The sequence below is a fragment of the Protopterus annectens genome, chromosome 1.part2 (genome assembly GCF_019279795.1).
Source record: "Protopterus annectens isolate FY-2018-M chromosome 1.part2, PAN1.0, whole genome shotgun sequence".
Taxonomy (NCBI): Eukaryota; Metazoa; Chordata; order Ceratodontiformes; family Protopteridae; genus Protopterus; species Protopterus annectens.
The window spans coordinates 811,948,806-811,970,820 of record NC_056727.1 but is presented as its reverse complement, the minus strand read 5'-3'; the positions used below and the strand labels follow the sequence as shown (position 1 = coordinate 811,970,820).

The window sequence follows — 22,015 nt, the reverse complement described above, 5'->3', positions numbered from 1 at the left end:
TATGGATATAAAATTGTATAATTTTTGTCTGGTAGAAATAGCCAAGGGTCGGTACACTTTTTGGCATTCCGAAAGTTCACAAGAGTATGATGGACCCCCCCATTCAGACTGATTGTATCATCACCTCATTCTGTAACTGAAAGTATAGCTTTAGTTATAGATTTCATGTTAAATCCAGTAGTGCAGGGTTTAGCCTCTTATTTAAAGGACTCCAGGGACCTTTTGGATAAATTAAGACAATTTTTTTCATTTTTTTTCATTCAACAAGAGTCAGCATATTATTCTGACTATTGATATGGTGTCATTGTTTACTTGCATTCCTCATCAGCAAGGGGTGGAAGCTGTTAGAGAATTTCTTATGAAACACAGTCATTTTGGACACAATGAAAGCAATTTGATGTGTAGTTTATTGGAGATAGTATTGGAACATAATTTCTTTATATTTAATGGACAATTTTATAGACAATGTAAGGGGGCAGTGATGGGTTCCTCTGCTGCACTAGCATACGCAAACACTGTTATGGCTTTTTGGAAGTCCACTATACTTTCAGAAATGAAACAAATATACAATATTTTTTTTACGCCAGATTTGTGGATGACTTGATTTTTATTATGGAGGGGGATGAAAGTATAGGTGAACAATTTTTGAAGGACCTAAACATTAGGTCAGGTTTTCTGCAATTTGTTAAGAGTGACAGTGGAAACAAAGTTAACTTTTTGGATGTCTTTGGAGTGGAACAAAACTACTGAGCTATTTGACAGCAAAATTCATAGAAAGCAAATTTTCACTAATGGATATTTACATTATAAGAGTAATCATCCCTCTTTTATTAAGAAGAACATCACAAAGGGACAATATATATGAGTCTGTCGCATGACAACCCCTTTATTAGAGTTTCAGATAGGTTTTGATAGGATTACTTCTATGTTTTTGGATAGGGGCTATGATAATGAGTATCTTGGAGTCCTCAAACAGGACATTTGGGTAAAGAGGGAAACTTTATACCCTCCAATATCCCCTTCATTAGTAACAAAATGAGGGCCGCAAATAAACAAGCAGTTAGTAGTCTGTAATTTAGACATGACTGTAGACAGTGGCGGCATAAGGGCGATTATCCAGAAAAACTGGAAACTTTTGGAAGGCAACACAGATTTAATTAATGTGTTGGGATGTAAACCCAGTTTTGTTTATAGAAACAACAATAGTCTTAAAAAGTTGTTGGAAAAGAGTTCTAATGACACAAGTACATCGAAATTTAGTCAGAAAGTAGGAATGTTCATATGTGGACTATGCAATTTCTGTAGATATATATCAGAAGGACCATATGTAATGTTACCCCACATCAAATGTACTTTGTGTGCCAGGTTATTCAACATGTAAAACCAAAGGAGTAGTTTACATTGGGTTATGTAGTGGATGTGAAGCATTCTATGTAGGGATGACTACATGCACCTTAATGGGGCGTATGAGAGAACATTATAGCATAAAGAAAACAGATGTTAACAATGCATTATATAAATATACTGAGGAGTGCAATAAATACAAGAAATGTTTATTCTCAATATTAGAAGTTGTTAATTCCTACCCGAGAGGGGGGGATTTTAAAAATTACTTTGAGCAGAGAGAAACATTATGGCAGGTTAAGCTGGGAGCAGACAAAAAAACCTGGCTTAAATGAAGTCATCAATATTAAATGTTTTTTAAAATATAGAAAATTAAAAGTTAGAAAAAGTTTGAATTAACTGTTTTATTAATTTATATTATTTTTTAACACAAGTCTTATATAGTGGTTGACATGTACGCTTAATATTAAGTTCTACATGACATAGAGAATGTGCCTTTAACATGTTGATATTTTAACTGGAGTTCAGTTAGTATTGGTTAATTGGTTTTAATGAGCTTTTGAAATGTATTTAAGCTGCACACTTAGTGGTCTCTCTGTTTTTCTGAGGAAGTCTTGTTGAGATGAAAGCGTTGAATAAAGTCTTTTATATGCTAAAGCCTTTCACTTTCCAGTCTTCATTGACCATTGGAAGCCTTTGCTGTTTGATTTTTGGTGTGAATTTGGCTCTGGTTCCATGTTTCATGGTCATAGTAAGAGCTGAAGAATGTTAATTTCAGCAGCTTCTCACTGTCTGTTATGTGTCTAACAAACATTATCTGGGAGCAGAAGAACTGCTGGTTCTATCCTGCTCATTGCCATTTATTTTCTATTAACTTCCATACTGTTTCCTTCAATAAAATTATCACCATTTAACTGTTTATTAACTCGGTTTAATTATTTTTGCATTTATTATTTATTTATCCTTCATTTTGTACTGTATTTGTTGTGTGATGACTGACTTTTCCGTTTTAAGAACATTTGGCAATGTAGACTTTCGACTCTTTGTGTACAAGTGAAAGCTGATCGAAGTAAAGTGCTTCAATCAGAAGTTAGGAGGCCAATGCAGTATTATTGTCCAGTGCTGGACATTTTAAAATAAATAACTAAGGGATCATTGTCATGTCTCTGTAAAGTGAAAAGTGTTTTCCAGTACAGACTGTTAAGCTATGGCAGAAACAATCAGCAGACTTACAGTATTTGAAACAGCTGTTACTGACACATATTAAGTTCTGCTTAATTTATTTAAGTAAAACATAGACCTCTGCATTGTATGTACAGTTTTGAAGTATTTATGCCATCTGTGTGTATATTTGCCATCTGTGTGTATATTTTAGAGGGAACCATAGTTTTACTCTCTTTGCCATAATGTATGTATAGTAGTGTTAATATATTACTTTGCTTTCAGCTTTAAACCCTATTATGCAGCATACAACTCAATGACTGTTTATATCAGTTTTTACTCTCTTTTTTTCTTTTTTCATCTTTATCTTTCTTGCCAATTTTATTGTGACACACGGAATGAATTTAATACAAAATTTGAAAGGGAAGGAATTGACATACTCCTACTTATAAATATTTAATCTAATGTTTAGGTTATACAAGATCTCTTTTTCCTTGTTATATACTTGTAGACGAACTGCTACTTACTCGCTGGGAGCTCAGCTATGTGTATTGTAAGTGCTACCACATGTCTTACTGAGCAGCACATATAACCAAAGAAAATCCATAAGTTCAAACCAATGCACAAACAAGAGTTTATCTTACTCAGAGGACTGGTCTAAGTAGTCCAGTCAGCATGGACTGTATCAACGCTTCATACAATGTCACTGATGTTATATTACAATGTTGATAGCTCTGTAATTGGTCAAAATACTAATCATAATTGAGAAATATTTTCCCATTCTGAGAAGCTGATAGATACAGTTGGTTAAAGACCATCATTTGTGTGCAACAGGGGCACAATCTCAAAAACATATTTGAAAGGTCGGGGACTTCTAAAAATTATACTGACATGGGTTTTAACATTACTAAAAATATATAATGTGTAACCAGTATACATATACTAATGAAAACTGGTTCTGCTATGAAACACAGATTTCCTGAAAGCCAGCAGGCTAAAAAGATAAAAAAAAAAATGCCCAAAACTCAGAAGGGAAAAAAAGGCAAATTTCATCTGTTTTTTGCAGGGGGACAATTTCCATCTCCATGAATACAACAAATGGAAGAAGGGAGAAATCTCCCAAAATAAGTGAATCATTGCGACGCACACTTAGAAAATGCACAGACAATGATTTCCTGTGGAAAACAATGTCTGGTATTATGCCATTCTTTTTTTTTTCTGTGTGCTACTGACATTCGAGCAATTTCGCCTCAAGCCTGTCTAGGGGTACCGGTGTATTAGAAGCATCTGCCTTGATATGTCTGTGGCTAAATAGTGGGTGCACTAATTGTGGTACTATAGAAGTGGAGTGTCTTGTGTACTGCAAAAATTGAAATAGATTTTATGTAGGAAGACAGAAAGGAGTCTCTACTCTGGAATTCATGAACAAATTTACAGTATTCAAAAAAGGGACCCAAAAAGTGCACTAAGTGTGCACAATTATGTCCTGCATTTAATAAATTTGTAGTTTTGGTTATAGATAAAGTGGTGATATATGTTAGGGGATGAAGCTGGGAAACCAGGCTTGAGTAGAAGGAATTGGCTTGGCAGCTCAAATTAAATGTAATTAATAAGCCGGATTGAATGACAGTATTAGAATTAATAGTGTCCTGAAAATAACGGCAAATAAGTTGTAAACATGTTTGATGAGTCAATATTATATACATTTCAATGTATATGTTTTTGTTGCAAGAGTACATTACCGATAGCTACTGTTTTATTAAGTTATTTTTACCCATTATATGTTTATGGTGTGATGTCACTTTAACATTTAAGGTTTTTAATAATGTTGATTGAACTAGTCATGTGGGTTCATAGGTTCATAGGAGGTTACTAGGCTAATGGCCCTATGGCCTTTACAAGCCTTGCTGTGTAGAAAACCCATATACCCTAATTGACCATAGTTAGATTGTTGTTGTTAGCAGAGCAATTCTGTGATCACCACCGACTACCTTTGTTTATGAGGGACCTAGGTGCCATCCCTGGGGTGAATTTCGGTCACCCATCCAATTGTCAAGGTTGCTTTTAAATAGAGTCATTGAGGAGTTCTGCTTCACATGAAATGGGAGGTTATTCCAGAGGAGTGGCAATCTGTTCTGTTAATGTCACAGGCTAGGTTGAGATCCTTGGAGCGAGTGATTGTTGTCCTATTTGATTTGCAGATGTGAAACATTTCCACTAGGTTAAGATTTGAGTAGGGTGTGCTATGTAGTGGAAAGTTTATTTTGTAGAAGTCCAATTGAGAATTAGGGCAAAAGCACTTAGTAAAACTTGTGATGTTATGTGGTCCAGTCTCGCCTACATTCTTACCCGTGGGTTCGGAGCCGAACCTCGGCTCCGACTCGGCCATACTGTAGCTCAAAGTCTTTCAATTGGCTGGGCTAAGAGGTATCCCATGCTGCACTGCTCCCTTTCCCCAGATCTCGTTTACCACTCGTAGAGCTCAGACGTGTTCTTGCTCTTGGCTGTGGCTAAGTATAACTTTTTGTCTTCTTGACTAAAATTTTGACTAAATTTTTGATCCAAAAGCTATTTTCATAGCTAGGTGTGTGTGTTGTTGCTTTGTGGAAGCATTTTTGTGTAGCCTTTGTGGCATTTGTCTACTTTTTGTCTGGTATCCCGTCAGCTATCTCCCAACAGGCTAGGCCCGTTTTTAGTTAGAGGACCTAGTCCTCCCTTGGTTATCTGTTTTTCCCTTCTGTGCTCGTTTTTGTTTTAGGTACCTATCCCCTGCAGGCTAGGGCCATTTAAGTTAGAGGACCTAGTCCTTCCCCTTGTTTTCCTGTCAGGACCGTTTGAGTTAGAGGTCCTTGTGTAGTGTCTGTAGTTTATTAGTCTAGTTCCCATGCTTGTTGCTGGTGTCAGTTTTACTGTTGTGTTGTGTTAATATCCTGCCGACCATGTCTAAGAATACAAAAGAACATAAGCCTTCGGGCTTTAAGAAATTTAGTAAATGTGGGTACAAGATGTCCATTACTGATGGGCACTCTGTGTGTGTTTATTGTTTGGGGGCTGTACACCTTCAGGAGTCTTATACATTCTGTCACGCATTCAGCCCTCGTGTTCTTCAAGAAAGGAAGAACAAACTAATTCTGAAGGGACTACTGAAACTCTCTTTCGAGGAAGATTTGGAGAGGTCTTCTAGTGCTAAGTCCTCTCCCACTAAAAGAGACAAAACATCTAAAGCAAAAAAACAATCTTTGGCTCCGTCTGTCTTATCGGAGCCTCCAGAGAAAGTTACTAAGTCTACTGTGGCATCCTCAGCTCCACTGTCTTCGGTGCCGAAGGAAGCTTGTCAACCGACAGAACTTACATCAGCTCCCAGCCTCTCGGAGCCAGTGTCAGAGATATTAGTTCGGAGCCGGTCCCCAGTTTTTAGACCAGTCGCAGGTCTCCTTCAGAGAGGTCTACATCTCTTACCTTGTCCTCTAGGTCCTCCAGGTCACTCTATGATGTGGATGTGGATAGAGTGGTACAGAGACTGCTTCAATCACCGGTGCTGGCTAAATTGCTTTCATCTCCAGCCCAGTCAGCTCCGGAGCCTGGCACCCATCCATCGTCGATACCTCCTCCTCCGAGCAAATCTCTGCCTTCGGAGCCAGAGTGGTCGGCGCCGTTTGATGCTTCTAGGTCGGCTCCGATAGCCCATCCTGGCTTATCAGCTCTGATCTCGGCTCCGACCCCGTCGGCTCCATCCACGGGGTCCAGGACTCAGGGTTCCTCGGTCGGACCCGAGGGGGAGGTCTCGGGACGCTCTTCGGCTCCTAGCCTCCCTCTCGGTGCTTCGGCTCGGGTGAGCCTGACCCTTGCTTTGGCTTCGGAACTTGCCCCTTCTGTTCCGAGGTCTTCCACAGTTGGTTGATCCTCGGAGCCGGGAGGACCAGCTTTCGAGGTCATGCGGAGCGTGCTGGCCAGGTCCTCAGCTGCATCATACAGCACTGACACTCTACCCCCTCCAGCTCCAGTAGCATTCTCTGATAACCCTCTATCCTTGGACAGTGGAGACCCAAGGCCTCAGGATACCTCCATGAGTGGTCCCCAAATTTCTGAGGGCCCCCCAGAGTTTTTGCCTGAGGAGCCACCCAGAAAAAGAACATGCAAGAGGAAGCACATCGACTCCCAGGAAGAGTCTCTCACGTCGGACACCGGCCTCGAGGAATCAGAAGGGTCCCCCAAGTCATCCTCTGAGGATATCTCTTGCTCTGATATCCTAGAGATCTTGAAACAGAGGTGACTGGTCCTCTAAACCCCCCTCTGAGGAGGAGTCGGTGTTCCTAAAGGCCTTTGGGGCTCAGCCCTCCACCTCTTGGGTCTCTCCACCCTTCAACGAACTCCTGGATCTAGTTTGTCGGAGGGTGTGGGAAACCCCCCTGACACTGTGGAACCAGTTCCCAGAAGACCCAACAAATTTCTGTCCACCCACTCTGGCAAAGAGTTTCTCACAAAGGGTGTCCCAGTAGATGCCATGGTGGTGGCAGTGACCACCAAGAAGGAACTGGCTGAGACTTCATCTACCGTCCATCCCCCTAACAAGGAGTCCAGGACCATGGGAAGCGTATGTTTTCTTCAGCGGCCTTTACACTGTGGTCGCTGAATTACTTGTCACATTTTACACAGCTCCAAAGAGATCTCCTGAAAGAGCTGGGAGATGCTCTGCAGGGTAACGTTTCTGATGCAGTGGCTCAGAAAGCCAACGCTCAGATGTCTACCCTAAATTCTATTGCTATCTCCTCCATGAGTCTGATGTCTTATGCAGCGGAGGGAGCGAGTAGGGCAGCGAGTTCCGGAGTTTCTCTCAGAAGGCACTCCTGGATGCGCCTCTGTAATTTCACAGAGGCCTTCAAGTCTACATTCACCAATGCCCCGTTTGATGGTTCCTTGTTGTTCGGAACCAAGGTGAAAGACACTCTGACTAGGTGCGAGCAAGAGTGAAAATCTCTGTCTGCTGTGGATGTCTGTTTTTCCATGCCTTCTAGACCTTATCCCAAGGTCCAGAAGAGTGGGAAAATGTGGTTCAAGAAATAGCAGAGGTTTTCTCATGGAGCACAAAGTGATTCCCCCTCCAGAGGCAGGGGAGGGGGTAGTAACTCATGTAGACGCTGTCCTAGTGGCAGAGGAGGCTCGCGTAACCAGGGAGACCGTGATTCCTTACGTGGTTCTCCCTACCAGTGCTCCTGATGGGAGGCCCAACTGCGCATTTCCGGAGCCAGTCGGGGGTCGCATTTCACTATACCCAGAAGCCTGGCAAGACATCACCCAGGACCAGTGGGTATTAAAAATAATTTCCAGAGGATATCACATTCTCTTCTCTTCTCCCCTCCCCACCGATCAAAAGAATCCCAGATGTTCCACCCAATCAAAGGGATTCCGCAGCTTCAGAGGTAATAAAGCTGCTAGAAAAAGGAGCTATCCAGCATGTCCCCTCAGACCAGATCGGATTAGGGACTTACTCCAGATTCTTTTTAATGCTGAAAAGAACAGGGAACCTGAGAACCATCTTGGATCTCAGCCGCTTGAACCTCCATGTGAAGAAGTCCAAGTTCTGAATGGTCACATTGCAATCTATTCTCCCATTGTTGGGAAAAGAAGTGTGGATGTGCTCCATCGACCTCAAGGATGCTTACTACCACATAAAGATGGACAGGGCATCCAGAAGTCATCTATGCTTCTGGCTAGGAGCCAGTCATTTTCAATTTCGTGCCCTGCCCTTTGGTCTTACCACAGCCCCCAGGGTGATCACCAAATGTATGTCAGTGGTGACAGCTCACTTGAGATGTCAGGGATTCCAAGTGTTTCCGTACCTAGATGACTGGCTCCTTTCTGCCACCACCAGGCATCTACTACTACAGACCAGAGACACCACTATCAAGCTGTGTCAACAATTGGGTATCACTCTAAACTGGGAAAAGTCTGCCTAGTTGCCTTCGCAGCGTGTCACCTTTATAGGTGCTGAGTTAGACACCATGCTCATGAGGGCATTTTTACCACAAGAAAGGATTCAGGTTTTGCAACAACAAGTATACACGTTGCTCCCTCAAAATAGATTGAAGGCAAAAACAGTTCTCAAATTGTTAGGGACTATGGCTGCAACAATTATGCTGGTTTCTCTTGTGAGGCTTCACATGAGGCTCCTTCAGTGGATGCTCTTCACCCAGTGGTCTCTACAGCATCTTCCACTTTCTCATCTCATAATGATCACAGACAGGTGCAAGCAAGATCTACGCTGGTGGCTTCACTCCAGCAACCTCAATGCGGGAAAACCCTTCGTCCCATCCCCTCCTGTTGCCACAGTGACCACGGATGCCTCCCAGATGGGGTGGGGGGGCATTATCTTGGCAGGACGGTCCAAGGCACGTGGCAGGAACACGAGATACATCTGCATATCAATATCTTGGAGATGAGAGCAGTGCTACTAGAGTTGCAAGCACTTCAGAGCTTTCTTCCTCTCGGGACAATTACGATCCGCTCAGACAATATGTCAGTGGTATGGTATCTGAACAAACAGGGAGGAACCAAGTCATATCCCCTTTGCAGAGAGGCCATTCAAGTGTGGCAGTGGGCAGTGTCTTCCCAACATTTTCTTGTAGCAGTGCACATTCCGGGGAAGTCCAGTGTGATTGCCGACAGGTTGAGCAGAGCTATTCTGATGCCTCACGAGTGGTCCCTGAGCAGTCAAGTTGTGGAGGTTTTCTGCAGATGGGGTCAGCCTTGCTGCTATCTATTTGCCAGTCCCCTCAATACCAAGTGCAGCAGCTACTTCACCCTTATCCCCCCTCCGGGGGAGTCACCCAGGGACGCTCTAGTTCATGACTGGCCCTCCGGTCTACTTTATGCCTTCCCTCCTATTCCTCTGTTGACAAAGGTTATTCAGAAGGCACAGTCCTTGGGAAGCAGAATAATTCTGATAGCTCCACACTGGCCTCGTCAAATTTGGTTCCCCTTTCTCCATCCCTATCTCATGGACCCCCGCTGGATTCTGGACCCACAGCCCGATCTTCTGACTCATATGTCAGGGCAGTTCCATCCTTCTCTTCAGACCCTCCGGTTGACAGCCTGGCTACTCCACTTCCAACACTAGTCAGGCTTTTTTCATTTTCTCCGGAAGTGATTCATATTCTATCTTCTTCCCATAAGCCTTCGACTAGAAAGATTTATTCCAGTAAATGGAAAAGATTTTCCATCTGGGCTCAGGCGAGACAAACTGATCCTTATACAGTTCCAATTTCTTCAGTTCTGGAATTTCTCTACATGCTTTTCAATCAGGGGTCAGCAGCCACAACCATTAAAGTACAGTTGTCTGCTATTTCCACTTTTCACGTCGCTAATGAACCCAGCATAATGGCGCATAGACTATGCAAGGTATTCTTGAAAGGCACTATGCTGCTTCACCCTTCAGTCTTCGACCCGGTCATGCCTTGGGACCTAAACTTTGTGCTACAGTGTCTCACCTCTTCCCCCTTTGAGCCTGCAGCTACTTGTGAACTAAAATTTTTGACTTGGAAAACTAACTTTTTGGTATCCGTCACTTCAACTAGACGTGTCTTGGAGCTCCAAGCTTTGTCTATCAGACCGCCTTACTTGATTTTTCACAGGGACAGGGTTTCCCTCAGACCAAACCCTTCCTTTATGCCAAAAGTGGCTTTGGTTAGTAATCTCAACCAATCCATTGAACTGCCCGTATTTTTTCCAGAGTTCTCTAATAGGGCAGAATTTAAATTTCACCAACTGGATTTTCACAGGCAGTTGCGTTTTTATCTGCATAGAACGAGGGATCTTAGAAAATCGGATCAGCTATTTGTCTCATTTTCAGAAAATAAGATTGGGTCTCCTGTTTCCAATGTGACCTTGTCTAGATAGATCTCTAGTTGTATTTCCTTCATTTATGCCTCAGGTGGTAAGGATTTACCATTTAGAGTGAAGGCTCATTCTACCCGATCTATGTCTACCTCTACAGCATTTCAGGCCAGGATGTCTATGAATGATATTTGTGCTGCGGTTACATGGGTGTCTCCTCACACCTTTATTACTCACTACAAATTGGATTTGGTATCCAGAGGCAGATCTTCCTTTGGTTCCACAGTGCTCAGGAGTATTTTCCACTGAGCCTCCCAGGGTTCAGGTGCTAGAGATGCTGTCCCACGGGTAAGAATGTAGGCGAGATTGGACTACATAACATCAAGAAGTTATGTACTCACCATAACGTTCGATGTATGTAGTCCATCTCGCCTCACATTCTTACTTACCCTCCTGCCTTCCCCCATCCTGGAGGATCTAGAGGTCAGTTCTGGTTTTTATTATTGGAATGTTGTTTCTTTCTCTATGTGTTATGTGTATGGAGGGAGAGTGATAGAGTGATTGAGCTTGCAGCAAACAAGATCTGGGGAAGGGAGCAGTGCACCATGGGATACCTCTTAGCCCAGCCAATTGAAAGACTTCAAGCTAGAGTATGGCTGAGTCGGAGCCGAGGTTCGGCTCCGAACCCACGGGTAAGAATGTGAGGCGAGATGGACTACATACATCGAACATTATGGTGAGTACATGACTTCTTGTTTTTCACTCGTTGTTATGGTATATTATTTTGCTGCATGGGATTGGTAAACCAAAGTGTCTGCACCAGTAAAGCAAGTCCCAGAATCACTTCTGATGAAGTCTTAGTGAAAGATGGTGCGAGACAAAAGCGCTTAACTGGATGTTTATTTTTAACTATTAAAGTGATTTATTTCCTGCCAAGTTCTGTGACTTGCTTGATTGGTGGGGATACTTTGCTTTTAGTTACTTAGAATACTATTACATGTCAGGGGGCTGTTTCCACATTAGAAAGGAGAGACCTTCTCCCTGTGATGATATGTTGTGCTGTCCCAGGTGGGAAGTGTTAATGAATGGGTCTTTAGAATATGGTGGAGGGCTGGATGGTGTAGCCTTTGGTACAAAAATGATTATTTTGCTTATTACAGAAAACTTTTTAAAAATATAAATATAGAACAGAAGTGCAGAAATGCATTGATTTTCATGCAAAATGTGGTCAAAATTGTATCCGCACTGAATTATTCTCAGGCTCTTTTAAAAACTCATGAATTCCAGAAATACTTCAACTGCATAATAGTTGTCATTGTATTTTAGAAGAGTACTGCATGTCTTCTTTGATCAAAAACCCTTCTGTTGTCAGAATTTAACTGTTTACAAATTGGTGTGGGTAGAAAGTTAAGTTATATCAAAACAGAAAAATATTCAATATCAGAATATACTACACAGTGGCATATTCTGCATGCATTGGTTAGAATGAATTATTATTATTATTTTGCCGGTGTAGAACTCAGTAGTTGTTCTGTGAATGTAAACTACCATATTCTTTCTTTTAAACCACAGCTGATAACACTATGGTTGTAGAAGAGAAGAAGCCCTGTTTCCGGTTTGTCAGTGCAGAGAAACAGTGTATGCATCCACTATCTGTTCAGCTCACCAAACAGCTCTGCTGCTGCAGTGTTGGCAAAGCCTGGGGGCCACAGTGTGAGAAATGCCCCCTCCTAGGAACAAGTAAGAGCTATATAAAACAACAGCTGCTATGCGTCATTTGTGTCATGTTTTATACTTCTTCCTTGCTGCTTTCCTGTTTTGTCTTAGTTTTACAAAATATGAAAATGTGAGTCATAAATGTTGCAGATGTTTTGCTTCTGTTAGGCAGTACAGGTGTGAGCATGGTTTTCTAGTGTACCAGGCTATGAGCAGAAGAGCAAGTTGTTGTTTTTGACTTTACAAGGACACATAAAGGTGGACTAACTGGTATAGAGTGAAGGCTCCAGCTGGTGATGCTGGAAATCCTTATTAAGGATGGATAGCCTAGTAAGGTGTAGTACAGACTGGTTTTGATCAACAGTTGTGGAAATGTATGCTCGATTGTACCAGATAATCCTGGAAGCACGGTAAAGTAGTGTCACATTTGGTTATTTGGTAGACCACTCAGTAGTTGGAAGTGTGACATCAGATTCTACCAAAACATTAACCCATTCTGTGGTTACAGGAACTTCTGCGGCAAAGTTGGTATTGAGCTGATGAATATCAGCCTAAACAGTTAATAGTGTCCCTGATTCAGGGTACCATTACAACTAAAAATGTATGCTTGGCGAATGCACTGTTTACTCTCAGGAGAAGAAGATATTTAATAATTGTGAGTCAGCTGTAAAGAGACCATATTGATGGATTCTGGTGTGTATTTGCATTAGGAAAGAAACTTGAGACTATCCTAAATTAGACCGCTGAGCTATAAGAGTAACTATACATGTCTTAGATGCTATAACTACTGTTGTACTCCATTTACTTGGGCACATTTATGTTACTAAGTAAAGTTATTGAAAATGATACCGTGATTTTGAGATTTCTAGTAGCTTATTTTACTACTTCCGGCTATTTCCCATGATTGGGACTGTGAGGAACATGTGTACCTAAGACAAAGTGAATGACTTTGGATGAACTGAATAGGTTCCAGTGTACCAAACCAGAAAAATGGGAGGGAGGTTGCGGCACTCTGAATGTATTTATTTATTTAACATTTGTTAACAGGGAAAGTCCGACTTGGAACGAAGCCATTTTTCAGAGGAGGCCTGGGGCGAAATGCTCCAGACACATGTCTTTGTAACGTGGGAGGAAACTGGAGTACCCGGAGGAAACCCACACGAATGCAGGGAGGACATGTAGACTCCACACAGAAGGCATCCCAGCTGAGAATCAAACCGGAGAACCTCTGGCTGTGAGGTGACAACACTACCGCCGCACCACTGCACCATAACATTCCAACATGGAGTACATTTGGATCATGTATGTATGTACAGTATGTATGTATGTGTGTGTATATGTATGTATGTTTGTACGTTTGTATGTATGTACAGTATGTATGTTGTGTGTATGTGTGTAAGTATGTATGTACAGTATGTATGTGTGTATGTATGTATGTGTGTATGTATATATCTGTGTATGTATATACGTGTGTATGTATGTATGTATGTGTGTATGTTTGTAGGACAATACATAAATCAGTAAAACAATAAGTAAAAGTGGCACATTGTTTGAGGGTTGGAATTTTGGAAAATCTTTTATTTTTGGACCTTAACAGCATGATCATATAGTCCTCCTAACACCTCAGCAACTCACTCTTTCCCCATCTTTCATGGCACTGATACTACACATGGTGCTTCTGAGTGGTGTTCTCTTTCCAGGAGGAATACCTTTTCCTTTAACCACACTTTATGTCCATGTACAAACAGTTGTTGTTAAAGTCAGGTGCTGGCTAGCAGTTTCTGATTTCTTTTTATGCAGCATTACTTTTCTCCTTATTAGCCCTGTCTGTGAATGTGCAGTGTGTTATACCACTGTGGCATCTCCACATTACTAATTTCTCAGACGTACCCAGGGGTAGCCTCCTAGTCTTCACCAGCAGATACTTTTATGCCAGAGAACTCTGATTCATTACATTAAGGTAGGAAAACCATTTGATTGTTCAGCCTTATCCTCCCAGAATGCTCCATCAGGTGCCAGATCAGCCACTGAAACATAACCCACCTGCATCGTAACCAAAGCTCCAAGCTCTGCTCCACCTAAACTGGTTAGAACTTACAAAAATGTTTAAAGCACCCTCCAAATCAAATCAAAATAAAAGAAAGAAGAGTTTTGAATATGTAACCATTGACTTGACTGACCACTATGTTACTGTTTTCTATTTTTCTTTATAGGTTCATAGGTGTATACTAGGCTAACGACCACTGGGGCCTTTATAAGCATAGCCATGCAACCTAAATGTGTCCCACAAGCTATACTGTTTTAGATGTTTATAAGGGTGATTACTGGTTGTGACATGGTTTACTGACTGCTTCTGCCTTTCAGAGACATAAGTGCCAGACCAGGGGTGAATTATCGATTTCCCATCCAATAGTCCAAGTTGCACTAGGTTTAGAGAGGACTTTGTTTTACATGGATGTGCACATTATGTAGGGGTTTATGCCTAATTCCATAAGTTTGTTAACAACGCCTGAGGCATCAAATGTCGTAGCTAGATATAGGTAGACAGTATGCACTGTTTTACCCTCATCATTTACCTTGGTGACCTTCCCAGAGAAGTCCACCAGGTTCAATAGGCATGACCTTTCTATGACAAAGCCAATCTGGGATGAATACAATGTCTGAAGGTCTCCTATGTCTTTGTTCTTCATTTACATGATAATTCTTTCAGTGGATGTGCTTATATGACTAGTCAGAGTAATGGGCATGTCATTTCCAAGATGTGTTGATGTTCCTCCACCCTTATGAAGAGGGATGGCCATTGCAGTCCTCCTTTCTTGTGGCACAAAGCCTGTTTTGAGACTATAGTCAAACAGTAACTCTAGTGCCATGATATATCATATTTTAAAGTATACAGGTGGCATCCCAGGATATTGTCAGGTCCCACTGAAACTGTGTTATTGGTGTTAATGAACACAGATAGGACACGCTGTCTATTTATAGTTGGAAGGGTTATGTTTGAAAGTATTTCTTGGAGGATGAGTGGGAAGTAAAGCTGAAACTGAATTTGTCAGCCAGCTGAGTTGCTCTGTCAGCAGGCTTGGTGAATGTGGCATCATGTTAACATTGCTGTGTGCTGCCTTTTGGTTTCTGACATGGCTGAAGAAGGCCTTATGGTTATGTTTTGCATTGAAGGCTATCTTGACCTCAAACTTGGATTTATTGGACACAATTAGGCATCTTAGCCATGATTTGTTTCCTTTTGTTGTATAACCTGTTTAATTTGGGATTACTTCTGGTAGGTACAGCAGCCTCTATGCAGCCATTGACATGGTTGGACAGAATTTCTGTGAACAATTCTGCATAGGCTGCTGTGTTCTCTGTGTTTGGAAGGCAATTGATTTTTGACATACTATCACTTAATAAAATGTAGTTTGCCTTGGAGTAGTGCCTAACTGTTACTCGGTTTGCTAGGATTCCTGAGTTCATTTTGATTTCAGAGGAGGTAGCCTTATGGCTGGACCATACCTTGGGTGCAATACTCTTCCATATTTGTGAATATGAGTTCCAGTATTTTGGATCCTCTAGTGGGTATATGGACTAACTGGTCAAAGATGTTTGTATTTACGAGTCCAGTAATGTCTGTGTCTGCAGATTTGAGGCCATGTAGGATTCCCAGTCTATAGAGAGGTAATTAAAGTTCCACATGAGAACGGTGTTGGGTTGGATATTGAGTGTCTCCAATAGGTCTAAGTATGCACTATGAGTTTTATGGGACATAGAGGGTGACCTATAGCTTGCTAGGATATGATATGGGATATTATCTATAGTGACCTGCACATAGAGAAGCTCCAGTTCCTCAACCTGTAGGTGTGCTTGTTATCAATGTATGTTGAGACACCTCCACCTTTAGTCCCTGTATGTGTATCTACTGGTCTAAAAGTGTGGAAGGCACTGAAACCTGGCACTGCCAGGGTACACTCTTCATCTTTAAACGATGTCTCTGTAACTGCACAGATGTCTATATTCCCCATATTCTGCAGGGTGAGAAGGGCTTGGAGGGAGTGCAGTTTTATGTTTAGGCTCCTGGCATTGAGCAGTAGCACCTTGAGGTTCAGTTGAGTTGATTTTACAGTTCTGGTAGGTTTATCAATTTGGCATTGCCTAAAAAAGGATCTAAGAGGGAGGATAAAGTTGTAGCCAGTATTCAAAGAAGAAGAAGACATTTTCAGACCATCCTTGGCAAAGCAACATGGACTGTTAATCATGTCTTTCCATGCTGACAAATATTGAATCCCCTTAGAATGACACCAGAAACTCAGCCAATTGTTAAACTCAATCATCTTTTGTTTACAGTGTGGCATCATGCATAGTGAAAGTAATATGTTACTCAGTGCTAGGTTCATACTGAGACATAGTCATAGAAATATATAATGTGTCCTTTCATGTAGTCTAGGCAGGTATGTCTCAGGTCATTTACACATACATGGACTATGATGGAGTCATACTGGTAGCGGTCGTGCATTGACTTGAGTGCTTGCATAATTTGGTGGATCCTAGCACAAGATAGGCAACTAACGGTCATCTTCTCCTTGTTAAGCCTGGTTAGAGGAGCATCACTTCATCTTACAATGATGTCCCTGTGACAAAACCCCTAAGAAGTGTATTTTCTTGCACTGTGGGCTTTGTATTTGGTGATCCACTGAGTGTGACTGTATGCGTAGTGTTAGATGTTGCTTTTGTTAAGTGCTTTTGGGTTTGCTGAGGATAATCTTTGCTGATGGCAGTCTAGGAAATCTTTTTGTTGTTTAGGAAGACTGCATTTAAGTGCTTCAGCAGACATTGGTCTGTATTTGTGTTGGGTGCTATGTGTGGTGAGTGGTGTGTGTGTGCGTGTGCGTGTGCGTGCGTGTGTGTGTGTGTGTGTGTGTGTGTGTATGTGTGTGTGTGTGTGTGTGTGTGTGTGTGTGTGTGTGTGTGTGTGTGTGTGTGTGTTGTTTTGACAACCTGATGTGTGCTTGCATGGAAGAGTTTAGCCTCCAGTGACACTGTGTATGTGCACCTCTTGCATACTGCATCTGTTACTTTAAGGATTAATCAATTGCTGCTTTGTCTCAGGATACTCATATCCACCAGGCTGCCTGCAGAGAAGATAGGAAACTGTATATCCATGTTGTTTGGTTCTCCTAATTTGTGAGCTACAAGGGTGTAGCATGTGGGAGTTAACAGAAGGTTCTTAACTGTGCTTTTTGGGGGGAGGGGTGGTGGCAGACTAGGCTATAAAATATTAAAGTCTAATACATATAACAGTATTGCCACTCAATGCTCAAACTAGCTGCTCTAAGCTTGTGAGTGTGCAAGTTCTTTGCTCTGTACTTACTATTTTATGGACAGTTCTATAGCGAAAATTTGTTTCTAGATAATTTGTCTGTACAGGACACTGGCATGGTGAGCAGCTCCTTGCAGACCAATGCTGAAATTATATCAGCACTGAAAATACAGAAAACTGACTATTGAATCCTCTGGCCAATAAAACAACTACACATAAGAACCCTTTTGTGTGTTCCCCAACTCATACAGATCTGTAAACATCTACTGCCACGAGATGAATAATCCCAATCCACTGAATGTAAAAACACAATAAGAGGTTACTTTATCCTCAGTTTGACCAGTGCTGGTTACATTTTTCTCCCTTGACTGTGTTATATTAACAATGAAATTCAGCAGCATGTTTCAAAGCCAGCAATATTGTACTTCGGAGTTACTGAACACAAAAGTTATGTGATTTATTTAAGTTACATAGCGTTTAAATATTCATCATATGCATTATGTTAATAGGTTGTTATTAAAGACTGATATGGTAATAGTCAATTATTCAATATATCTTTTTATTTTTTTCTTAGTTTTCTAATTATTGCTGATATGGTTATTTTACTTTTTCTGTGTTGCTATGACTATTCATTGAAGTTTAATTGTTTTTAACTGCCAGTTAACATGATGGGTTATTGGTTATGGAGTATGTAAACCTCAGAGTTGTTTAATGTGGTACATCTGATGAAGTCTGTGAAACGAAAATGTGGTGATTTAGTTAAGCGTTTATGTTTTTATAAGTTTATTTTGGATTATCTAGAGTTGAGCCTGCTTCTTCTGTAGTGCTTTTTTGTCTGGTTATTAGTTACACAGTGTACCATAGAAACATTCTTACTCAATGCAAAGATTATACACATTCCATTGAAAACAATTTTCCTGCAACAATGATAACTCAATTTTGGTCTAGGCTTGTCTTGTCTAGACATGAGTTTAGAGTAGTGAGCACTGCTTTGAGTTTCTGTGGGTATTCTGGCTTTTAATGTTTCTGCCTTGTATTCAAAAAGCAACAAAAGTTTAACAGATGTGAATGTTACATGGATAATAGTTCACACCAGTGTACTGTAACATCTTAACTTTTTCTGTAACACCTTAAATCAATTGTATTCAAGTGTATATATTTGAATATTTCCTACCTACTTATCTTTTTAAGGGTCAACCTTACCTCTGCTATATCCATTACCAATATATATATATATATATATATATATATATGTATGTATATATATATATATATATATATATATATATATATATATATATGTTTGTAAAAGATATTAATGTACATTATTGCAATATTTATTGTGTGTCTAAGTATTATATATTTTATGTGACATCTGGCCCTATTTATGGTTCTAGCCCTATTTATGGTTAAATATGGTTTAAGCAACAGTTCAGTTACCTATGTTGTGCATTTTATATGCTGTCTGGCAGTGGTCATGGTTGAAAATGCTCTAAACATCAATTCAGTTACCCCATTAGTAAGTAAGTAAATCATAAACGAATGAATGAATTAAGGAAGAAGCAATGAACAAATGAATAAACCAAATAATATAAGGCAAATAAGAGAATGTACTGGTAATATTACACATTAGTACTCTAATTAATTGGATGAATTCTACCAATTACACCTGGAATCTACAGTCCTAGTCATGTAACAGTTTATCAATCACATGTTTCTCTAAATATTATTTTGCATATACTAGTGTACTTTGTTTTGTAATCACATTAGACAAATACACAAGTATCTGCTTTATCTGAAAATCTGTTTGACAACTAGTGCATTGTCTGGATGCCTTTCAGGAAATGTATAAACAGCACTATCATTTTGTGTAGGTTATTAGTTTCCATGTGGTGTTTATTTAGGCTGCTTCTAGAACTGTGCCACATGACATATAACTTCCTATACCCAGATATTAGAAAATGTAAGGGTACAAGCCTGGAGTTTGGAGTTTCTATGTGAAGTGCTGCCCAACTAAACATATATTAGGTACTAAACAGCACCTGCAATTTAGTCAAAGGACTATGTAATTAAAGCAAAGCATAGTGTTAACAGTAGAAGCAGCTGGAGCAGTGCAACAGTAAAGCATGTGGCCAACATGGCAGGCAACACAATGAAGGTAGGCTAGCATGGTCAGTTCACACATAATGTAGTGTTATATAGCTGCACCTTGTGCTCATCTGGCATAGAAAGGCAGCATAGCAGCCATCAGATGAACCACTGTAGATGTGCACAACCATTTCCGTCATATAGAAGAGGTGAAAATGGGGAACAAAGGAAAGTAGGAAAAAAAAAAACAGCAAGAAGTGGGAAACACACAACTGTAGCCATAAGGTATGAAAGGTGACAGGACAAATCACATTTTTTTTCTGTGGAAAAATCCTCATTAGTAATATGCAAAAAATATGGATAGATGAGGAAGGTAGTGAGCAATGGCTGTGGATGGAATAGCGGGAGAATGTCAGGCATGTTTAGGGAAAAAAAAAACACCAGAATGGGGTTGTGTGCAGATATGGAATAGCTGAATGCCAGACTGGCACAGAGGACAAAAAAAAAACAAGCATCACTTACATTGGTGGTTGGTGTTATGGGCTACTTGCTTCTCCAGAGGCTCGATGGGCAAGGCTTCATAGTTGCATAACTCCAGAAGGTGCTTCATGGTCATTGGGTTGCTGCCACATCTCTGTAGCCACTATCCTGCATAACAGATGTTGGGAGACTGGTAAAGATCTCTCCAAATCACTTTCAAAAGAGAAGTCTTCCCCACTGTTCGGAGAAATGGCCAAAAAGGCAACTATTGACCCCTGCTGGTCAATTCCAGCAGGGGAACTCTCATTCCCCTGCTAAAAAAGTGATAGCTCTGGCAATCCCTGTCTGCTAAGTGCTAGAAGCACTGGCCAGTGCAGATTGAGTTACGTATGGTTTCACTTTCTCTTCCCCAAAGGGACCTGCTGAGTGATGACACAATGGGAAAAATAATCACAGACATATACGCATACAGAATTACTGTACTATAGTGGATGGGCATGGTTATCATACACACCCTACTGGCAGAAGAGTTGTTGCCATCTTCTGCAACATCCAGCCATGTTAAGCTGCCACTGGAAAACAAAAGTATATACTTCATAGTATCGAAAGACCACTTACTCGAATCCCAAATCATTGAGATGACAATATCGAAACCATATATCCACGAAACATTAAACCATCAAAATAGGGAAAGTATCCACTCGGCCACCAGGACAAAATACACATAACGAAGCAAGTAAAACCCACCAAAGTGGGGACTGTGCTCCCCACACCCCCTAACTAAATATACCATCTCTGAGATTGCAGTATAGGGGGGGAAAGGGCAAATTTCCCCATGGTGGCCAAGTGGTTCCTTTCCCAGTGAACGTTTTCAATGGTTTGACATTTAGCGGATATATGGTTTCTATAGTGTTGTCTCAATGATTTGGGATTTTAATAATTGGTCTTTCGATATTTTAATGTTGACCCCTTATAAGTGTATGTGTAAAGAAGTGAGATAGCATGAGGCAATAACACAGAAAAATACTTGTAGTACATGTGTGGGTCTCTGTCTTCCACTAACCTCTGTCTCATATTGATGAAGTAGATCAGAGTGCTGCCATCTCAAATCTCTATATTGATGCTGCCAGTGGATTGAAATATGCTAATTGTGTCACTCACCATTCTGACAAGCTTGTGCCAGGTATTCACCTCTTCAAGTTTCCTGTGCAGATAAATGACAAGAACTTCTTGCTGTCACTGGCACATTACTCTGCTGCCCTGTATTCCACAGTCCCTGAAGTACCCATGGCAGGTTAACTCATGTACAAAGGAGCAAAATGTTATTCTCATTTGCATGTAGGCGTGATCATGGATCACGTACTGCATAGCACAGAAATGAATCATGGCACTACTGTATGCCCCTAGTGCTGCATCATGGCACTTAATGTGTAAACATGGTGAATGCATGAGCATACAGGTCACATGCTTCATGGTCACAGGGACATGCACAGCTACCATCAGCATGCTAACCCAACTTGGCGTAAATCCCTGTCTCATCAGGTGGGTGGCCAACTGGCTCACCAACAGGACCCTGAAGGTCAAACTAGGTACCGCCACCTCCAATAGCAGACCTGTTGCTACTGGAGTTCCCCAGGGATCTGTCAGGGACCCCTTCTGTTTAGTATCTACTTCTCAGAGGTCCAGACAAAGACAAAAGGTGTGTGGCTGACCAGGTTTGTGGACAGCTGTAAGTTGGGTGCTGTCGTTGACTCCACAAATGATGTTAACTTACTGCAAGAGGGTCTCACAGCAACTTATGACTAGTGCCAAACTCATGGCCTCAAGCTAAACGCAAAAAAAAATGTATCATCATACCATTCAGCAAAAACATGGCCTCTACTGATTACCACATCAACGGCAACCCCCTAAGCACACAACCTGTGGTGATAGTCCTTGGTAAACAGGTTGATAACAACCTCACATTTGATCATCACATAGTGGCAGTGGTCAGAAATGCCTTTCACTTAGCTCATCTCATAAGTAAATGGATTGCATCAGAAAAAAGGAGGTTATTACATCTTTGTACTCCACCGTTATTAGGCC

The 22,015-nt window shown here is 41.0% G+C and overlaps 1 protein-coding gene across 5 annotated transcripts in view; it reads left to right on the top strand.

The window, feature by feature from the left end:
- LTBP1 (latent transforming growth factor beta binding protein 1) overlaps window positions 1-22,015 on the top strand; it is a 2,555,437-nt gene that overhangs the window by 1,638,317 nt on the left and 895,105 nt on the right. For all 5 annotated transcript variants that reach the window (XM_044058988.1, XM_044058973.1, XM_044058980.1 and 2 more), the window contains one exon: window positions 11,911-12,078. In XM_044058988.1, coding sequence (XP_043914923.1) covers window positions 11,911-12,078 — 168 coding nt within the window. The remainder of the gene's footprint in view (window positions 1-11,910; window positions 12,079-22,015) is intronic.